The sequence below is a fragment of the Dreissena polymorpha genome, chromosome 1 (genome assembly GCF_020536995.1).
Source record: "Dreissena polymorpha isolate Duluth1 chromosome 1, UMN_Dpol_1.0, whole genome shotgun sequence".
NCBI lineage: Eukaryota > Metazoa > Mollusca > Bivalvia > Myida > Dreissenidae > Dreissena > Dreissena polymorpha.
The window spans coordinates 5511711-5535413 of record NC_068355.1 but is presented as its reverse complement, the minus strand read 5'-3'; the positions used below and the strand labels follow the sequence as shown (position 1 = coordinate 5535413).

Below are 23703 nucleotides of genomic sequence, written 5' to 3'. Positions count from 1 at the left end.
TATCAACGGTTTTCTCGTTATTTGATTTTTCATAGATTTTTTTTTAATTTGCTTAACGAGCGCTTTCACTAAACAGTAAACTCACAACAAAACTCAATCCAAAAATATTAAGTTTAAGTGAAAATCATTAAATTGTTTATCGAACATGCTTTTCATTAATATCCGATCCTGTAGGCAGAGTATTGTTATGTCAATTCGTTTCTCTGATCACATATGGAAACATGAACTCAATCGAGAGACCATCAGTTGACTGCTAATATAATGAGCCGCGTTCTGAGAAAACAGGGCTTAATGCATGTGCATAAAGTGTCGTCCCAGATTAGCCTGTGCAGTCCACACAGACTAATCAGGGACGACACTTTCCGCCTAAATTGGATTTTTGCTAAGAAGAGACTTCATTTAAAAGAAAAATGTCATAAAAGCGGAAAGTGTCGTCCCTGATTAGCCTGTGTGGACTGCACAGGCTAATCTGGGACGACACTTTACGCACATGCAACTGACACTGACGCTTTAAATAAAACTCAACCATGTTCAATTGAAAGTAAATACATTTTAAAGTCCATTAAATTATATTGTTTAATTATATCCATGCATGCCCTGACTATTGTGGGCGTTTTAACGATAAGTAGATCTGATCCGTCAATGATATATATTTAGAATATAAACCATGCACGTAAAACGAGACTGAACACATGAAATGACGTTACGGTTGTGCAGACAATGCACTAGTACTACGTATTCAATGTTGGATCGTGCACGGGGCACACGAGCGGTTGAAGTAGTACACTTAATGCGCTATGAGATTCGTCTAGCCAGTGAGAGATCATACTGTCCGAGGATGTAGGACAGGACCACATGCGTCATACAAGTGTACGGAACGCCATTACTGACTTCATATGACTGCTGTCGTTGTTTGAAGTGCATTAATCATTACTTTCAGTGGAATATACATTATGCTTTGTGCAATTTTCTTTACGTTCGGTACATTCGTCATTATATGCAGTAGTTAAAGCATTACGCGAAGCAGTAACAACATTATATTCTGTTCACACTTCTTGTAAGACGTTCTGTACATTCGACATTATGTGATGTAGTTACATTATTACGCACTGTAGCAATAGCATTACGTGCTGTGATATCTTCTTTACGTTCGGTTCATTCGTCATTATGCAATTTATGGGCTGTAGTTACAGCAATTCGCGCAGTAGTTACAGTATTAAGTTCTGTGCTAGCTTCTTTACGTTCGGTACATTCGTCATTACGTGCTGTAGTTACATCATCATGTGCAGTAGTCACATCATTTTGTTTTGTTCAAACCTCTTTACTTAACGTACATTCAACATTATGTGTAGTAGTTTCATCATTACTTGCTATGTAAACGTCTACACGTTTGGTACATTCGTCATTATGTGTGGTATTTTCATCATTACGTTCAGCAGTAACATCATTCCGTGCTGCGCAAACTTTATTTATGTTCGGTACATTCGTCATTACGTGCAATAGTTTCATCATTATGCGCTGTACTAACATAATTACATGCCGTGCGAACTTCTTTACGTTCGGTACATTCAACATTATGTGTTAATAGTTTATTCATTACGCGCTGTGCAAACGTCTTTACGTTCGGTACATTCGTCAGTACGTGCAGCAGTTACATAATTATGTGCAGTAGTAACAACATTACGTGCTGTGCAAACTTCTTTCCGTTCGGTACATTCGTCATTATGTGCAATAGTTACATCAATGCGTGCTGTTATAAAAACATTACGTGCTGTGTAACTCTCGTTCGTTCAGTACACATCATTACGTGCACATAGCTATAGCATTACGTGCACTAGTTACATAAACATATGCAGTAGGCTCAACATTACGCACAATATTTTCTTATACGCAGTGTGACAGTCGTATATGTGTGCTGAGTATTAATACTGAATCTATCATGACCATCATGACGGATATATGATTAATTCTTACTAAATTAAAACTTGAAACACATATAAATACTTTTAAAACGTAAAGATAACTCCTGATATATTTTTTAAACTATCACGGAAAGAGATGAGATCACTAGATATTATTCACAGTGCTGATATCATGAAGTTAAGCGTTGAATGTCTGAAATTTGGAGGTCAGAACCTGCCAGTCTAAAAGCAGAATGAGCCAAAATTTGAGATATCAAAAGATGTTCTAGAAGGACTCGTTGAGGCCGGGTTTTCAGTGCTGGATAAATGTCTCGGTTGTTATCTGTCTCAGAAAGAACCGTGTATCGCAAAATGAGCAGGTTTGATTTACTTATTTGTGATTTTACGGACATCGACGATCAAAGCCTTGATTCAGTGATGCAAGATAGTAGCTCCAGGCTGTATACATTTACCAATTGGCCATTATAAATATGTCGGTTGACCGACTCTCTTATGTTCCGATTTAACGAAGCGGTCGACAGGTGCTGGGCAGAAATTATCTTATTTGACCATGTCAAAGAATATTTTCGATGGCTTTTCAAGATAAGTTTATTCAGACTGTGTTGCATAACTTATCTTCTTTGACATCTTTAAGTATATATTTTTAGGCAGTCACGTTTTGGTTTGCACCGTGATAACCGTGGTACATTTTAATGTAAACTTAATTACCTTCTCTTAAAATTTGGTAAATATTTAAATTAAGATTCTATAATTTTATTAAAACCATTATTTTCTCTATAATTAATCATCTATTACATTATATTCTTTATAATTAAACATCTAAAAATTATTCAGACTGTGTTGCATAACTTATCTTCTTTGACATCTTTAAGTATATATTTTTAGGCAGTCACGTTTTGGTTTGCACCGTGATAACCGTGGTACATTTTAATGTAAACTTAATTACCTTCTCTTAAAATTTGGTAAAAATTTAAATTAAGATTCTATAATTTTATTAAAACCATTATTTTCTCTATAATTAATCATCTATTACATTATATTCTTTATAATTAAACATCTAAAATTAATCTCCAAAATTCAAAAATCCTATTCATAAAATTATGGTTGTTGTGATAAAATATTTATTAATAATTTTCTACAATTATGAATATATAAATACCAACTATGTTACAAGACATTTTGACATAACTTAATGCTATAACTACCGCACGTAATGCTACATAACAACTGCACTAATGACGAACGTACTCAACGTAAAGAGGTGCTCGTATATGCTGTTTTTTTTACTTGAAGTATTTGTCTTTGATATAGGAGCTGTTGGTTCTATCACTTCTATAAGTGTTAAAAAATTGAAATAAATGATCCGACTTAAAAAAAAAAAAAAAAAATAAATAACAAAGGCAAAGAACAAATAAAAAAGCTATTGATACGGTACGTATACACCAGCGTTTAAACGTCTATATAAAACCGTAGTTGGAAAAGAGGATAAGGACTAAATGTGCCCAACATTTTGTATGTAAAATTGAAATGTTGTTAAAACCTGTTCTCAAATGAATTGTTTTTCAAAGGACCATGAAATAGGTATACAAAAAACGATTGCACATTTTAACACATTGACCGCTTTCCAATACAGCCCATGTACACACATGACCCATGCTCTGTGAAAACGGACCATAGCGCATATACGTAAAGTGTCGTACCTGATTAGATTGTGCAGTCCACTCAGACTAATAAGGGAAGACACTTTCCGAATTGACTGGACTTTCGCTAAGAAGATACCTCTTTCATGCGAAAAAATCCATGAAAACGGAAAGTGTGCGAACTGCACATGCTAATCCGGGACGCTACTTTACGACAACGAATTTAGTCCAGTCTGCCTAGAACGCGACTGATATAATATACCATTTCAGTCATTTAACATAGGCGTATTTTATGTTCAAATCGTGGTAGGGAAAATCAAGATGCAATTAAACATTACATCGGGAAACAATATGGGCATACCGTTTCACGTTAATAGGTTAGAACATCACGTTCACTTGAACTCAATATGTGTAAAATACGTGTTTTGTTTTTTACTGGCTGTGTGACCTTGCATGTATAAAATGTATGATTATGGACAGACCCTTAATACAAATCCTAATATTAAACAAGCCTTCAATACAGCCATCTCACTTCTATAAACACATGTTAAACATTAGTGTCTGTTTTATTTTAAGTACATGGTACCCTGTAAATACGCTCCAACTAAGTTGGGTTGTGGAAACAGTCATTATAGACTCGTACTATTTAATAGAATACCATATATATGTTCAATCTTAATCCGGGCCATACTTGTTTATACCATAAACACGCTAATCGGCTGATCGTCTTCTCAGTCAAGCAAACAAATATTGATAAAATGTCCGTAGACTTAAAGAGATAAGTTGTATAGCCCTTGGCAGAGATTTTAAGTTTTAAGGACTGACCGTGTTTCAATGGTTACCATGAAGAAGACAAACACCACAAACCACAGCTGGAGCTATCAATCATTTCTTATTAATAGTTGTTTGTGTAATTTAAAATTAACCCTCGTCCTGTATCGCTTTTAATACATAGAAATTAATTGTGTTGTAAATATTATTTTACTATCACTCTTTTGCGAAAATCCCATGTCATTCAATATGAAAAATAATCTCTTATTAACTGCCCTCCAAGTCATACAAAGGAATATAGCATAATTTAAAAGAGAAAACCATAATCCTATTGAATCCTGCATTACAATTGTTCAGTTGGCTGATAATCTGAACTTGCGAATGACAGTTTGCACTGCTTATCAAATTATCATGTAGGTGGTATGATAATAGTAAAGCCAATAACTTAACCCATTTATGCCTAGTGGACTCTCCCATCCTTCTAAATTGGATCAATTTATTTCCAAAATTAGGGATATCAAGTATATTTATTTCTATATTAAGAATATTTCATAAAGAAATTCCTTTCAAGCAAACAGCGCAGACCCAGATGAGACGCCGCATTATGCGACGTCTCATCTGGGTCTACGCTGTTTGCAATGTCCTTTTTTCAGGACGCTAGGCATAAATGGGTTAACGTACATGTAGTAGTTATGGTATGACATCTTTTTGATTTCTCAATCGTCACGAGAAATACTTTCACCCTGGTGCCTCTTTGTTGGTTAGAATGACGGGTCTGATATTTTCGTCGCTTTTTAAAATAAATAATTTAGTCTTTCTGAAAATCTGTTTTACGCCTTGCATAGCCGTTTTTTGGTTTTGGGATGGCACACGATATAGAATAGTTTTTCTATTGTGTTGTCATATTGTAATGTAACAGTTTATAACATATCGTTTATCGTTTATTCTTATGAGTTTATTCTCATGATGGACATTAATAAGGATAATATGTATATTTCAATAATATGTATACGCAATGTTAAGATGACGTTTGTGTGTAATGTAACAGTTTATAACATATCGTTTATCGTTTATTCTTATGAGTTTATTCTTATGATGGAAATTAATAAGGGTAATATGTATATTCCAATAATATGTATATGCAATGTTAAGATGAAGTTTGAGAATTTAATAATACATCTTGGGAGGTATTTGCATAAACTAGGACCTGATTTAAGATTTATTTCAAGTAAGAACACAAATACGTTTACACCCAGGGTTGAGTATAATTGGAATCAATAAAATGGAACGTCAGACCTGATTTAAGATTAAATTCAAGTAAAAACACAAATACGTTTACACCCAGGGTGCGATTATTGTGATCAATAAATTGGGAAGTCAATTAGACAAAAGAATCAAGGTCATATACTTAACAATGAGTCCAGAGTCAGCATATAGATACGAGATTAAAAGTAACACACATGGTCATCAAACAGCACAGATGTAAGGGTCACCTATTGTCTGGGATACACAAGTTATGGTACTGACGAATATAACGGAATTACTCTAAACCAATATAAATTGATTAGTACCAATATAAATTGATTAGATTTTAGTATATTCGCCAAGCAAGTAAATACATGAAAAATGTTCCTTCTAGAATATTCTGACGAATCAACCAATGAATAATAACCATACTAGCTGTGGACCAATCAAAATCTTAAAAGAAAATATATGCAAATTAATTTAGAGACAAAATGGGGATGTTTAGAGGGAAAGGGTGCTCCGCGGTTAGGTTAGAAAGATACTACAGCTAGACTTAGAAAATAATTTTGAGACTATAAATACAATTTTGATGTTAAGAAATAGTTAGAAAAATAAAAGAAATAATTTTGAGAAGTCAGAGACTTGTTTTACTTTCACCAAATACACTTACATTCGATTACGTGACAACATTAAAAATAAATCAGAGAGCCGAGGTTGCTTATTCCATCAAGTGCAATTGGACCCAAGGTAATTGCCCCCAAGAGTATTCACTTATTGTTTTACATGAGTACATTGTACATGTGCGAAACCCCAATTTTATACATCTACTAATTTTATACTCGAAAGTTGAATGAACGATTTGAACAACGATGCGTTTTACATGATGTCCAATTAAAATCAGATAAACGTAAACTGAAAAAATGTTGTTTCATGTGTCACATTGTGTTTCTCGTTATAAACGCTCATAGGCTCCGTACGACTTTGAGGCCTGTCGTTTTGATCTCACGCAAAGCATTGAGTGACGTAAATAAAAAACCAAATATTACTAGTGTATGTAATCCATGGCGATTTCAAAGATAGACATAGTATATAGAGGCTTTTATTTATTTCCTGTTTTACATCAGCTGGGACAATTAATATGAGCTTCGTGTGTGGGAAAACTGGGCTAAAGTGCGTAAAGGGTCGTCCGAAATAAGCCTATGAAGTCCGCACAGGCTTATCAGGGGCGACACTGTCTGCCTAGACTGAATTTACGTGTTTACAACTGATGTCCATTTAACGAACTAATGTATACAGGCGGAATGTGTCGTCCCTGATAAGTCTGTGCGGACTGCACATGCTAATCTTGGATGACACTTGAGGCACATGCATTTTGCCCAGTTTTTCCAGAACGAAGCTCGTTTTTCACGAAAGCTTTTCCATTATTCATTAAGCACGCTATTTTTTAAGTCACATGCAGAATAGGAAGAGCATAATTCGAAGCATGTGTTTTCTGTAGTCTAAATAATTAGACGTAATCTACCGATTATATCGTTGTATATCGACCTCATATATAGGATTAGTGTTTTCTGGAGTCTCCTTTATTGTTTGTCTGTGAATGGGTTGATGATCAATCCATTACGCCCTAGTTTAGATACTTAAGATGGGGACATAGTTGTCATACAGAATGTACAAAGAGCACTACAATTAGGTCGCAAGAGTGACGTAGTATTCCATAGCATACATGCATTGATTCGAGATCGTATAGGCTGTTTTTTTTACTTATAGAATTTTAAGTTTTAAGGACTGGTTACCATGAAGAAGACGAACACCAAACACCACAGCTAGCGCTATTAATCATTTTTTATTAATAGATCTTTGTGTACATATAAAATAAAAAAGAATTGTTTCTATCATAGGTAATATTATGTAATATAACACTTCAAAAGATAACTGTTTGTTGTTTGGATAAGATGGTGAAGTGTGGTACTTTACAAGGGTCAGACGTGTACAATGAGTCAATGACGCATGTTTAAAGGGGCCTTTTCACAGAATTTGGCATTTTTTTAACTTATTCATTAAATGCTTTATATTGATAAATGTGAACATTGGATCGTAAAAGCTCCAGTAAAAAATCCAGAAAAAATTTTAAAAAAGGAAAAGAACATTGCCCGGAGCAGGTTTCGAACCAGTGACCCCTGGAGTCCTGAAGTAAAATCAGAGCTACTGAGCTATTCCGCCGTGTACTCATTGCTGACGTATTTTAAACCTTATATAAGCAATCTTCGTAGTTTCACAAAATTTAACGACAAAAACAGAACTCTCCAAATTATTCAATCGTTTCGCGTTGCAACGCTTTATAATTTTTAGGTTTTAAAATCGTCAAAAGATGCATATAATGGCTATATTAGAGCATGGTTAATGTTCAGCATTACTGTTTCCTCACAAATATCATAACTAAAACGAAAACTTACGAATCTGAAACAACTTTTTTCAATTTTGTCAATTTACCAAAGCGTGAAAAGATCCCTTTAAGACAAATGTAGGACTACTTGTAACCTATATCACACACAGTTATTGCAAAATTCCTGAATTGTAACCATCTACACCAGACTGTAAATATGTACATTATGTCCTATTTATAAACTGGCATAATTTATCTAAAAGTGATCATCTTAATACAACTATATGAGAACTCATAACGTTTTTCAGTATGATTATATGTCCGATGATTACGTGTAAAATCTGAAATAATACTAAAGGTTGTTATAAGCCTCTCATCGTATAAATCTTAATATTAATTCGCATAGATATTAACGTATACCCGTATATTGTAATACTACGGTCACCAAAATTTTCGTATACCAACACACTTAAAATAATATTTTGGTGTTTGGAAACTGGAAATTATAATAGTGCTCTGTAATTTCCGATTTCTGAGAGTCACATGTTAACGTATTTGACATGAAATCAGATAACGATCTGATACTGTCATACATTATATCGGAGTAATTGGTCCAACTGGGGAGCCAAGCTTAAGTGAAAACATTACCAACAGAGCAAAATACTATTAACAATATTTTAATAATGTATGTAAATTTCGCAATATAGTGTTAAAATTTCGCCGACATCATCAATAAAAACACACAGTAGTAACAATACCCTGTTACGATGTTTTAAGTGTCATTAATACGTCGGATTTAAAATTCTACGCAATCAATCTATTTTGAAATACGCCGAATTACCCTAAACTCTAGTTTAAATGCAAACTTATTGTATACCCGCATGCCCGAAGGTATTCGTCTTTGTTGCAATAATAAAAGACACAACAATAAAACTTGTAATCTGTATACGGAGAACGTCGGATTATAAGCAGAAAATAATTATATTTGCTTAGTGGTTGCTAGGTAAAATAAGAAAAGAATACAAGTTTTAGCCCGTGGGCGGGTTTATTGGTATATATTGACATGACCGTTTCGCTAACTTCTGTTCAATCGTATTTTTTAAACATGCTATTGAAATTAGCAGTTTTTGTGATTGTTCTGGAGACGGGATGGGTCCAGGGTAGGCATTTCTGATGACGTTTTCTTTTCTTATATAATTCAAATGTATTATTAAAATCTTTAAAAGCATGCGTTATGCTTTTTCTGCTATAAATGTTTGTTTCCGTTACACTTAATTGTTTATTTCACGCTAATTATTTGCTTGTTTCTATTTATTAGTGTTATTGTTATTCCGCATTTTTTTCTTCGTACTCAATTCTGGTATAACTGCGTGTAAGCATTCACAATAAAGTTTTTTTTTGCTAAAGCAACTATTTCAAATTATGCGAATAAACCAAACACATTGTTTTAAAATGGTTACTAACCGTATAATTATAACTTATGAGTGCGCACTGTCGGACCGTATTTGGTACAAAAACGAATATGGTACATTTGTACCATATTCGGCCGAATATGGTACAAATGTACCATACTCGGACCGAAGATGGTACAATTTTCGACCGAATATGGTACAAACATTGTACCATATTCGGTTGGAATAAGTTTTTCTATGCTCGCCAAAACGTATTTGGTACATACCAAAAAAACTCATAAAAATGAAAATGGCCTACGTATATGGTACATAAATTATGTATTTCTTAATAAATGAAATAGTCTGCCGATGTGTAAACTTTTTTTCAAACTCAAATACATTGTATTAACCTAATATTGGAAGTGACAAAAGTATCATCATCATCATCATCATCATCATCATCGTCGTCGTCGTCGTAACTAGCAGTAACAGAAACAGCTAACCTAACCACACTTTAGATGGATTTTGCTGGTTGTAAACTGTTTCGCCGGCTAGCTCAGTCGGTTGCGCGTCAGATTGGCACGCAGGCGGCCTGGGTTCGATTCCCGGGCGGGCCAGATACTTTCGTGGAGATCATTAATAGCAATTTTCAAATTTTTAAAACTTTTTTTTTTCGAAAGTGTATTTTCACCAAAATCCGATTTAAGAGATTTTGAGCTCTTTTAAATGAATATATCTCTCCAAAAATAAGGATGTTTGACTGGCTGCTTTAGACAGGTGTGACTGTATTCCTAAACATTACTTTGTAAAGTTGATTTGTCGTTCCGACGTCATATTGCTGAGAAGCCGACAAAGCTTTGAAGTTTCCGATTTTTTCTTTGATAACGTGCCGCTTTAAAAAGGCGGGAATTTTGCACACGAGTCTTACTCAGAAGTCAGTAACCATATTTGACTTGGCGGTCGGCAAGAAAAGTTGTGATTTTCGACTAGAAAGAATTGAAATCCAAACTTTCTTCAAACTTCAAAAGAATTCTTGACAGTAAGTACTGTACATAATTTTAATTTTCAGTTGTCTTAATATGCATTGATGTTTTAACATGCATTGATTTTTATGTTTTATGCCCCCCCCCCCCCCCTCAGAGTGCATTTGCAGTTGTCCGTCCGTCTATCCAATTGTCCGTGGCATTCCTTCCGGGTGCGTAACTCCTAAACTGCTAAAATATTTAAGCTACAGTCATTTTTTCGAAAGTGTATTTTCCACCAAAATAAGATCGAGCTCCTGTAATCTGTAGATTTGAACATTTTAAATTTTATGGAGTTTATAGGTCTTTGACCTTCGAACCCTGCCTAGTCGTGACTTCTGGTGAGCGACCTAGGCCCCCAGGGCCCCTTCTTTATATCCCTTCCATCCACGTAGCATTGGTTTCTACAGACCGTTTGTCCGTTGACCGCCATAAGTTTGCCCGCTATTTTTCCCCTGAATTTGAATTCGGTTGGATTTCAATGAAACTTTACATGAAGTACTTGCTACTTTCATTGCGCATATTGCCCGGAAGTTCGGATTGTAAATTTTAGCGGAGCTATCAGACGAGTGATTTTAGCTCAGCTCATGTCGTGAGACATTCGTTTTCGACACGCGGTGTTCAATACAAGCTCTATTAACTAATGAAGTATAAATGTATAATAACTTATTATATTATTTCAGATGAAGGAAGCAATTAGGAGAAAAAGGAAGCAATTAGGGTGCTTGCCCAGGTCGAAGTACGACATTATTGTCAGATGTTTAAACGGATCGTTCGATGTCCCTGTGAAGAAACGGACACCTGAAGAGAATAATTGTTTGGCCATGATTAGAAAACGTAAGGACTTCGAGCTTGGTGACCGGGGTTCTTTATTGTGTGGCGGAAAGCAAGTCCTTGTGAAAGAAGATCTTCCTAGATTTGTTGAGAAGATGTTCATGGAAAACAAAGGATGTGGAGCAAGGGTTATTTACAACAAACTGAAAGTAAATTACACGGGGTTCTCGGAACAAGCTATCCTTGAAATACTGTACAATAGCAAGTATTACCATGAGAAGTATCCGAGATTTACAAACAAGCCAAAGCCAAAGACAATTACAGAAGAGGAACCAGGCAAAAGATGGCAGATTGACATAATTAACATGAAAATTCAAAGTGTTAGCTACAAGGGGTCCACATACAGTTATATTCTACAAGTCGTGGACGTTTATTCTAGGTACGTTATGCCAAAACCCCTGAAAACGAAGAGTTCGCGTGAAGTTGCAAAGGCATTAGAGGACGTGTTGATGGTTAACCTTGCCCCTGACATCATCCAATGTGACAACGGACTGGAATTTAAAGGCCCTAGTATGAAACTTTTGTTGAACAAGTACAACATCAAAATGATCAATAGTAGGCCGTATCATCCTCAATCACAGGGCAAGTGTGAAAGGCCAAACAGTGTTATAAAGGCCAAGATTCTATTTGCAACAAAAAGTAAACGTGGATTTAACTGGGTCGAAGGGCTTCAAGATTTAGCCTATGCCATAAACACAAGTTTCAAACGAGTTCTTGGGGGTCTCACGCCCTTTGAAGCCTACTACGGAAGAAGTCATGTTTTTACCAAAGAACGTCATAGTTCTCGTGAAATAAAGAAAACCATACGGCGAGCAAATAAAAAGGCTTACAGGTCGCTGTTGAAAAACGCAACTTCCCCAAGCAAGTACAAAGTAGGAGAGACAGTATTAATTCGCTATCCCTTTCGAAAATCCAGGGTGCCAACCAAAAGATATGTTATCGAAGGCAAGGTAGAAAAAGTAAAACGAAATGGTGTTTATATCGTGTCATTTCAAGTACCGAACAAACCCGAACTTGGATTCGTAAGCAAATCGGTTGGGGTCGAAAACATGACTAGCCTAACTGTTGCGTTAGAGAAACAACGAAAAATTAAAAAACATTCATTAAAACAGAACCGCTCAGAGAAACAAAATCACAGAACTAAGTACTATCATGTTTTAACACACCATGAAAATCTGCAGTTGTTGGATGGGGTGAATATTGCCATGGACCCAAATCCGGATGGAAATTGTCAATTTGCTGCTATATCGCATCAACTTGGTAAAATTGGTATATACAAAGACGTAGATGCTTTACGTAAGGAAGCAGTCCATCACATTGTAGAAAACAGATATTTCTATGAAACTTTTGTCTATGATGAAACATTTGATGAATACGTTAAGAATATGTCTAAGAATGGGACATACGGCGACAACCTCACGCTCATTGCACTTATGAGAGAATATAATTTGCAGTGCCTGGTAGTTTCTACCCGAGGACTAGAACACTCATCGATTGTGTCAGCAGATGGAAAGTTCGATGGTGATGTTGGAACAATTGCATTGGGGTATTTCCCAGAAGGATTTGGCATGCATTACGTTAGTATCCGTATCAATCAACGCGTGTACAAGGACATAATATCACGCTTAGAACAGTCGTATGACAACGGTGACTCTGGCGACAGCGCTGCGTCTGGCGACAACGCTGCGTCAGGCGACAACGCTGCGTCTGGCGACAACGGTGACTCTGGCGACAACGGTGACTCCGGCGACACCGCTGCGTCTGGCGACAACACTGCATCTGGCGACAACGCTGCGTCTGGCGACAACGGTGACTCTTGCGACAACGGTGACTCCGGCGACAACGGTGACTCCAGCGACAACGGTGACTCCGGCGACAACGGTGACTCCGGCGACAACGCTGCGTCTGGCGACAACGGTGACTCCGGCGACAACGCTGCGTCTGGCGACAACACTGCATCTGGCGACAACGCTGCGTCTGGCGACAACGGTGACTCTTGCGACAACGGTGACTCCGGCGACAACGGTGACTCCAGCGACAACGGTGACTCCGGCGACAACGGTTACTCCGGCGACAACGCTGCGTCTGGCGACAACGGTGACTCCGGCGACAACGGTGACTCTGGCGACAACGGTGACGTCTCTGTGTGTTCAGCCCTGAAAGAGCTTCAAGATATGATAAACAATAGGAGGGCACAGAAGCGAACGACTTTTCCATTTCTGATGTTGCCACTTCACATTCAAGTTGAAATTTTTAAGTTCTGCATACAATCAAACCCGTCAATCCAGTTTGTGTTGGCGAAGGTCGGCAAACCCTTTAGAGATTTAATAAGGTCAATGAGTTTGCAAACACCTAGAATTTACATTCGGCCGGATATTGGACTAGATACTAGTAACAGAAATCCTGTTAGCGTTCGTTTCCTATTAACAAGAGCGGGCAGAAACAGCGGTCTTATTTCGGCAATAAAAGAAATCATCAAGGGGCCAAAATGGGCAAACGCATGGCTGCGTTTGCGTGTTAGTGGAATCGGTTGGTATGATATCATAGATGTCATGTACAGACATTACAGGTGAAATATACATGTATATCGGTGTTTGGAAACCTGTTATGTTATTTTTGTGATTGATGATTATGTTCTTCTACCGGAAATTTGTTGTCATTTGCTCATTTACTGGTAACTTTTTACGAAGCACATTTGGGATATTTTGGCTGCTACTAAAATGAATGTATATATGTATATTATGTCTTGTCAAAATGCTACAGTTGGATTAAAATTTAAATGCTGTTCTATGTTCTTCAATATTACTTTGAAAAATCCTGTCAGTATACCAATAAATGAAAAAAGTACAAGTTTGTTGAATCTCTTGAATGAAACAAATTATAAAATACAAAATGTAAAATGAATATGTGATGATGATGATGACAAAACATTTGTGATGATGATGATGGTAAAAAAATTGTGATGATGATGGTGGTGGTGATGATGATGACAGTGTTTATGATGATTGGGGTTTGATGATTGTGGTGATGATGATGATGATGATGATGATAATGATGATGATGATGATGATAACACACGTTTTGGGATGATGATGACAGCGATGTTTATCGGACGATGATGATGGTTATAATGATGATGATAAGTTTTTAGATGATGATGACGGCGATGTTTATCAGCCGACGATGATGATAATGATGATGATGATAACAAAATATTTGTGATGATGATGATGGCGATGTTTATTGGCCGATGATGATGATGATATTCTCATCGTCGTCATCATCATCACAACATCCTCATTATCGACCGAAAACATCGCTGTCATTATCATCACACAAAAAACTTTTGTGATCACCATTACGATCATGATAATGGATATGATGATGTTGGTTTTGATGGTGATGATGATGGTGGTGTTGGTAAAGATAACAACGATGATGATCATTGGGGTGTTGATAATTGATGTGATGATGATGATGATGATGATGATGATGATGATGAGATAACGATGATGATGATGATGATGATGATGATGAGATAACGATGATGATGATGATGATGATTACGATGATGAGTGTGTATCATATTCGGAACGAATGTGGTACATTTTTCATCCGAATATGGTACAAGTTTGTACCATATTCGGTCAGGCATTTTACCCCAAAACTGCAGATACGTATATGGTACAATTAGACAGTTGTACCATATTCGGCCGAATATGGTACAAACTTGTACCATATTCGTTTTTGTACCAAATACGGTCCGACAGCGCACAGTGTTAAAATAACCCTTTAACTGAATTTTATCCTAACATATTTTTTGCACTCAAGCTGATTGTAATTCTTGACATCTCGTTTTATTTATTTATACGTTTACGAATATGTAAGAACATACTTTAAAAACATAATATTCAATACTTTTAAAAGAGGTATGTTAAATCAACATTTTTTAAAGTGTTTTGTTTAATGATATATTTAGATTTTCCGAATACATATCCTTCATCTTTTAACATATAACGTTAATTGCAGTGCGGAATAAACTTTTTCTTTCACATTGTTTTAATGTTTTACCTAAAGCATGTTTACTTCAAGCGTAAATAAATATGGTCAAAACTTGTAGTAAGTTGTACATATCAACGTTATGCTTTCTAAAGCCGTTTGCAATTCTAATATAAGAGTTAAATATCAAAGGACTCAATTTGCAAGGTTTCATAATTCCATTATCCTACATTATTTCACATTGACTAAAAACTTACGTCTTTGAGAATCGCTGGTGCAAACAGATCATCTCAACTTTTTATATTTTGGCCCTAAAACATTCCATAAATTTTGAGTGCTATTGTTTTATGGACTTTTAGATCCATATGTATGTAATCAAACCACTGTTGATTCTGTGTTTTTATAAAACCAAATTATGACATTCTGTAAGCTTGATGATCTTTTGTATTTCAATTTGAAGAGCATGACCCGGTTAATAGTTCTTAAGATTTATACATATTCCTAAGTTTGCGAATCTGTTTATTTAACGTTTTTCTTAAGATCCTGTGTTTGTAGGGCAGATTTCGTCAGAAAATCTTACGGTATTTTAATGAAACGTTTTAATTGCATCGTTGTATTGCAGCTTTGAATCAGGCCGTTTGGCTTGAGGATATCACCCAGAATGCTAAGACTCGCAATCTGGACCTGGGGTTGCCGGAAACTCTTCAGTTCAAGCTGAAGGGCATCGGGAAACAGGATCTGACCTTGAATCTCGTGGAAAACAAGCGACTGAACCAGAACGCTCCGGTATACGAGGTCCACACAGAGAATGGTCAAAATAAACTGGTCAAAAAAGAAACAGCGCCCATTACCGTAAGTTTGGTGACATCGGCTAATACGTCTCTATTATTGGTTTTGAATTAAATACTGGCTTGTTATTTAATATAGACAAAAAGCCGGGGAAATTAATGAACGATGATCGTTTTCCAGCAACCCGAATACCAGGTTTGACAGAAACTGTGTTCCACAGTATTGTTAGTAGTACAAACCGAAACAGCAACTATACGCCATGAAGGTTGTTTAATAAGGTTTGTATACATATACGACAGAACACGATAGGCATTCAAAGTTTGTTCTTCTTCATGTAGGTGTTATATTATTTTATTCGAAGGTCCACGTGTTTCTGATTTGTGCACACATCTTGATTTTAGGATGTGAAGTTCTACCACGACAAGGAGAATGGTGGTTCGTTCATGGTTGAATGCTCCAAGAGATCAAAGGGCGCGTGCCGACGAACACTGGTAAGGAACTGTAAAGTGAATAAGCGCTGGTTTTACAAAGTCCTGAGAGAAGTCTTAAATTGAGATGTAGTTGACAAGAAAATGTTCTGTTTGTAAATCAATGTTTACAGCATAGTTTCCTTTTTTCATGATTCTATCGATATTTACTAAATAAAAGCATTTGAATTACAAACAACGACACACGAAATAGACTAATTACACGGTAATTTTCTGGTTTTTTTTGGCATTGTCTTAACTTTGCGAAAACGTACTTTCAGGTTACGATTCCTTTTCAAATGAATGCCGCGACGAAGGCAATATACGTACATAAATCTACGAAGAGGCATTTGAACTGTTACAATAAGGCTTTATCAATTGTAAAGAAATTCGATAGTATTTTAAGCATTAGTATTTGTAAATTATCGGGTCACCTGAGCATGATTCTGGATGCAGTTGACCGCTTATGCGAAAACATTGCCTTCGGCTATTTTTTAAAAGCAAATCAAAACTACAACATTATCTATTCGCACATGAATGAGGTGCCTCTATTCGCACATAAAGGAGGTGCCTCTATTCGCACATGAAGGAGGTGCATCTATTCGCACATGAATGAGGTGCATTTCTTCTCACATGAAAAAGGTGCATCTATTCGCACATGTATGAGGTGCACCTATTCGCACATGAAGGAGGTGCATCTATTCGCACATGAAGGAGGTGCATGTATTCGCACATGAATGGTGTGCAGACGAATACTTTGCAAAGATTTGTTCCCATTCCTCTCCGGCTAGCAACGCATAAACATTAACATTAGAATACACTTGGAGACTTTTCTAACGCAACACGTATTCAAATCAATATAGCTCCCTCATTTTATAACAGATTTTTTTGACATTTGGAAACAGACTAATTCAACACATGCCTAATACTTTATGTAAATTATTTTGCAATTGCTCAACATTACCATATTAAACATAACAAATTAAAACAATCGCTGAAAAACTGAAAAACTATAACATTATCTATTTTCACATGAATGGGATGCAGACGAATTCTTAGCAAAGGTGTGTTACCATTCCTCTACGGCTAGCAACGCATATACATAGACATTACAAATATATGTGCAATAAAGCTCTTAACACGTAGGGCTGACATGGGTTCAATGTGATTTCTGTTTTCAATTTTTAGACTGGTAGCTTGGAGATTGACAATTACGCCTACGAAATCAACCCGACGCAGGAAATGTTTGTGTCAAGGTCACTGGCCGGCAACAAGCTTAATCCGCATATGCTTTCCAGGGTGGTAACTCGCACAGGAAAGCGTATTCTTAGCGTGATTGCTAGACGGGGTCACATTAGCAAAGGTAACCTATATACATTCGTACTGCCTAGTTAAACCATACACGTCATATTTATATCTAAAGATTCTCCTGTAACAGTGAGGCAGCTAAAATTAAATGATAATGGTTGCCATTTTGTGACGATTGTTATATTAAACATTTGCTGATTATGTAGTACGTCTCACAGCAGGAACTGATTATAATATCTTTGGCACAGAAGACACTTGCCCATAACATAATTACTGTTTAGCTAACTTTAACTGAACAAATTACATATGAGTTATGGTTTTGATTAAGTAGGGATGCCACACTTAACCAAAATTAACCAGATAACCTATTATTGTTACCGGCTCAATTTGCAATTTAAAACAGTAAAAAAAAAGTGGAAAGTGTACTTTCTTTTCAAAAATGTCATATTTTTCGCAGGTGTACTCTAAAAAAAAAAAATGTTATTTATCAGACGCCCCAGTACCTCCTAGCTACATAGACGCCCCATTACCGCCTAGCAACCTGGCTGATACGCACAATCAGAAATTTGGTGACGATATGCGCCCTTATCCTCCCAAGCCGGAACCCGGTCATAATGACTCTGGGGTCATTAGTGACATTGTTGTAAAAGGCAAGTAGTGACACTGTTTTCAGACAAATTTAATCGTATGTACGATATATTTCCAGGTGCACATTTAACATAGTTCCTTTTTTCAGGGAAATTTTGAAGTTCATATTTAAGTGTGTATTCGAGATAGTTTCAAATTTATCACTTTACATGTCAAAATGTACATTTATATCCAAGTGTATTTAAAGTGTATGTCCGAGAGAGTTGTAATAGTATATCCAAGAGTTAAATGTGTATATCTGATTTTGCTAAAAGGGTATATCTGATATTCTTCCACTTACATATCCGATATAGTTCAAAGCGAATATCCGAGAACGTTTGAAGTTATTAACAGAAATAGTTGAAATTGTATGTTCGATAAATTACAAGCGATGTACAATATGCACGCAGTTTCAGATACATGTACATACATATGAAACACCAATAAAGCTAGACTTGCACATCTATGACAGTTTCAAAAACAGACGACAATACTTTCGTGTATGTGTGCAATAGTTAAATATTGAAATCAGAAATAGTTTCAGATGCGCACCACTTATCGTATCACAAACAATTTACAATAAGTATATCAGTGATAAATAAAAAATACATATTAAAAGTTATCAACAAAATTGTACACGGTATTTCTCAAGACTTTAAAGGAACGTTGGATATATGCGATTTGTTAGAAATTTATTTGAAATGAATGAACAGTTGTAAATGTATGTTGCGTGGATGGTTTCAGAGCTTGCCAATGAATTACGACAACTCATGATGAATAGCGAGATGGATGCCTTTACAGAGGTGATAAAACTGGTTCATTTTATTAAAAAATAAAGCATTGCTTTTTACGCGTATATGAAATCATGCTTTATTGATATTACAGCGTAGTTTTGCATCGTGCTATGTGAGTTCTTATTCATACTGAACAATCTTCTATATAATTGTATTTATTGCCTAAATTGGAGATAAACAAGTATCATACAAGTCGCACTGTCTGTCTGTACCCTGTACCTCTGTACATTTACGAGCGTCCGACGTGTCCGGCTGAATATACCTGTCACAGCGATAAAGTTGACCAATAATTGATGTATTATACAGTAACTTGGCACATATGTTAATTAAAGGGATCTGTTCACGGTTTGGAAAATCGACAAAATCTAAAAACAATCGATTCAGATTTTCAAATTGTCGTTGTAGTTATGTTATTTTCGAGGTAACAATAATACTGAACAGTAACTATGCTCTGAAATATTCATTACATGGTTCTTTTACGATTTAAAAACCTGAACATTATTAAGCGTTACACACGCGAAACGATTGAATAATGTGGAAATTTTTGTTGTTATCGTTTTATTTCGTGACACAACCTGGATTGCGTATTTAAAGTGTAAAATTCCATATAATGTATATAAACATGGAGTGGTTAAAGCGTTACAAATTTAAATCAAAGGATCAGTGGTTCGAGCCCGGGTTTGGATGCATTTTTTCTCTCTATTTTTTTATCTTGTTTTATATTGGGATTTTTTGTTCCGATGTTTACATTTATCAATGTAAAGTTTCTATTGACACATTTCAAAACATGCCAAAATCTGCGAACAAGTCCCTTTAACCATCATAAGAGAATGTGTTGCGTGTAATGCCCGTCCCGTTTCGTCATATTTCAATGTATTACCAAAGGGTCAAACGTCAAATTTACCATAAACCAACTTGGCATTGCCTTTCTTGGCTATACCTTTAACATGGTTTGATGAATTTTAAATAAATTACTTGGCACAATTGTAACCCATCATTAAATGACGTTTCATGCGTACCATCCGTCACCTTACCTTAAATGTCAAGGTTACACTGATATATCAAAGGTGCAATGTGGCGATAAAAAGCTGCATGCACTTAGAAAACTACAAATGACCACCAGCAGGATACGGCTTGTCGCTTGTACAAGTCTCCTTTAAGACCAAAGTCATACTAAAAGGTCAAAATACCAATTTGGCCATAAAAGCGGTATGCCATATGGACATGTGTCTTGCTTAAATCCGTTTATAATGTGCTATAATCCTGTGCTATCACGTTTCTGTTGTTGTGAATGCCTGGTCAATGTACCAGAACTAACTGTATCCTCAAAAGTATTTTTGAAGAATTTCTTCCATTGATAAGGATTATTAAAATGATATATTATGTGTTTCAATCACAGAAACGTCATCTTCATCGTCAGAAGAGACAATCAACCAACACGTACGCCTTGGAAATCCTTGTCGGAGCCGATCCTTCCGTCTGGAAAAAGTATGGAGTAGATTGTCTTGCTCGTAAATTGCAGAGATTGTTATTTAGAAAGGCCTTAACTATTGAATATGACATGACGTTCCCGTATACATCGGCTCATATGATTTTAAATTATGAAAAAAGTAATTTTACTAAACAAAAGATACTTTTAGAGGAATGTATGCAAGTAATACCTGAATCAGACATTGTACTTTTGTGATTGTATGCCATATTATTACTTCAATGTTTCGTTTCTCGTTCAGCTCATTACATTTACGTAGTTTTTTGCAACGATTGAGAACGATACAGTTTATAAATAATGCTATTTTTTATTCCAATATGCTATTTCGCAAAGCAATTTTCTGGACCTACGATGCCAATAATTTTTCATCAAGCTTTCATATATTACTGGTATTCGACGTACCTGTCTAAGCCAGTTTCTGTTTACGATTGCAGGTACTACGCACAAGCTGTTGCCACGGCCACTATGACTAAGGATCAGGCAACTGAGTTGTACATCCGGAAGCGTTTCTCTCACATCATTAACGGGGTAGGATATATAGGGCGTGTGTGCGTGTTTGTGAATGTGTGCACTTTTGTTGTCGTAGTAGAACGCCTGGAGTACATCGGGATCTCCTCCATATGACCTCGCTCTCATGGTATTATATTAAGGTTACTGATGGCAGGAGACACTCCATTCCAGATATGATTGACTTACCATGTCTTTTAGAGCGCGGTGGCATGTAAAACACTGCATATGTGTGAAACGTCTAATGCGAACAATGATAAATAAGTCGGATGTGAATACGAATCTAACTGTGCTATTCACTGATCGTGAAGCCAATTCGTTACCACAGATCCATGTTTACTGTACTGACTCCTTCATATACATAATTATACAAATTAACTCATGAATGCTCGGGCGAAATGTATTTTTATATTGCCTTGTGATACATGTTACCGGTATTAACATACATTTTATTAAATGTCGTAATATTTCTTTTAAGCAATGTTAATACTGTGTTTGTCCCCCACCGGGGAAACCGAAGGGGACTTATTGTTTGCGCTCTGTCTGTCTGTCGGTCTGTCAGTCTGTCTGTCTGTCCGGCACACTTTTCTGAATCCTGCGATAACATTAAAAATTATTCATATTTTTTCATGAAATTTTAAACACGGATAGATGGCAATATTGAGATTGTGCACGTCATTTCATTTTGTTCCTACGTCAAGAATTCTGGTTGCTATGGCAACAAAAAAAAATACTGACAAAGGTGGAGTTTCACCTGTAGGTGACCATATTGCTCCGCAATCTCTTGTTTTTTATGTGCGTTCGTGTAAAGTTCAACAACATGTGCGCCTATCATGAATTAGAATGAACACGAAGTTGCAGTCTTTTAAAGCTGGAATATTAAAGGGGCCTTTTCACAGATTTTGGCATTTTTTAACTTATTCATTAAATGCTTTATATTGATAAATGTAAACATTAGATCGTAAAAGCTCCAGTAAAAAATCAAGAATAAAATTAAAAAAAGGAAAAGAACATTGCCCGGAACAGGTTTCGAACCAGTAACCCCTGGAGTCCTGCCAGAGTTCTGAAGTAAAAACGCTCTAGCCTACTGAGCTATTCCGCCGAGTACACATACGTGACGCATTTTAAACCTTATATAAGCAATCTTCGTAGTAATACACAATTTAACGACAAAAACAGAACTCTCCAAATTATTCAATCGTTTCGCGTTGCAACGCTTTATAATTTCTAGGTTTTATAATCGTCAAAAGATGCATATAATGGCTATATTAGAGCATGGTAAATGTTCAGTATTACTGTTTCCTCACAAATATCATAACTAAAACGAAAATTTGCGAATCTGAAACAACTTTTTTCAATTTTGTCAATTTACCAAAGCGTGAAAAGATCCCTTTAATAACCAGACTATAATTAAATTATTTGGTATATTAACATCCGTTTTCTGAGGCGCTTTACACGATTCACAAACATGTATACGGGTTTATTTTATTTATAGTAAATTAATATATCCGTTTGCATCCGTTGATCTACTTGACAAAAAACTGGAATTAGGCATATCTACTTAAAATGTATGCTACACAATGATGCTGCTGTAATTAAAAGAAAAACAATGTATCACAGATATTATTGGCATTTATATTTTATGTCTGGTAGTGATGTTCGTCTTAACCAACAGTAAACACAATTCTGGTGCCATTTTAGATGAGTCTTCGCTATGAAAGCATCGAAGATCCTGAGTTGAATATTTACGTGACTATGACTGGAATCATAATTTACAAGGTAGGGTTCAAAGACTGGAGATTCTTTGAGTTTTATGATTTATGTTTTATGATTAATGTATTTCTTGGCTTTCATCCCCATAATAAGCAATTTTTTCAATTTAAAAATTTAACAGCGCAGCATCAGTAGCATCAGCAACAGAGGCATATGAGCCCAAATCCAGGTACAAGTGGAAGCTTTGGGATTTCACAGCAAAGCATTATTTATTACTTTCAAATTATGAATATCCATAGTCAATGCTGATATTTTGTTTTGTTTTGTGTGTACTATTGCCAATATTTGATTTATCTATTTAGCTTACATGTGAACAAGTGTCTGGATGTTTTTTTGCAGACGATTGCTGCCAACAATCCGTTACCGAATGCTCAAACGGTGGAGACGGTTAATGGGAAGGAGGTTGCAGATGGTGGCTTCTACCTAGAAAAACTTGGAAGCTGGCTTGCTGGTCTCTCTGGCACACCCGATAATGATCACGCTATGGTGTTTACAGAGTATGTCGTGACTTAGCATATCCATTATATGCATTAAATCGAACCAGGTATTGGTAACAAGGCAAACCAGACATGCTCGTAGAAGATACAGATAACTTTTAACTAAGTATAATATGTGTACTAGCAACTGATAAACACATTAACGTGTAATATTGTTTTTTGTTGTTGTAATCGTTTGTACAGAAAAAATATCCAGGTATACATTGATTGATGTATAATATATAAAATCTCGTAGATACGACATA

At 35.9% G+C, this 23703-nt stretch overlaps 1 protein-coding gene across 3 annotated transcripts in view; it reads left to right on the top strand.

The window, feature by feature from the left end:
• Positions 1 to 23703, top strand: part of LOC127869275 (uncharacterized) — a 37273-nt gene that overhangs the window by 4248 nt on the left and 9322 nt on the right. For 2 of the 3 annotated variants that reach the window (XM_052411726.1, XM_052411710.1), the window contains exons 2-11: positions 15830 to 16059; positions 16398 to 16487; positions 17652 to 17826; positions 18263 to 18421; positions 19143 to 19201; positions 20592 to 20680; positions 21116 to 21209; positions 22890 to 22967; positions 23301 to 23458; positions 23694 to 23703. The exon at positions 23694 to 23703 is cut by the window's right edge and continues 152 nt beyond it. In XM_052411726.1, coding sequence (XP_052267686.1) covers positions 16440 to 16487; positions 17652 to 17826; positions 18263 to 18421; positions 19143 to 19201; positions 20592 to 20680; positions 21116 to 21209; positions 22890 to 22967; positions 23301 to 23458; positions 23694 to 23703 — 870 coding nt within the window. In that variant the 5' untranslated portion in view covers positions 15830 to 16059; positions 16398 to 16439. Of the gene's footprint in view, positions 1 to 9061; positions 9122 to 15829; positions 16060 to 16397; positions 16488 to 17651; positions 17827 to 18262; positions 18422 to 19142; positions 19202 to 20591; positions 20681 to 21115; positions 21210 to 22889; positions 22968 to 23300; positions 23459 to 23693 lie in introns of those variants that run through there. The other variant, XM_052411718.1, reaches the window with a different exon arrangement.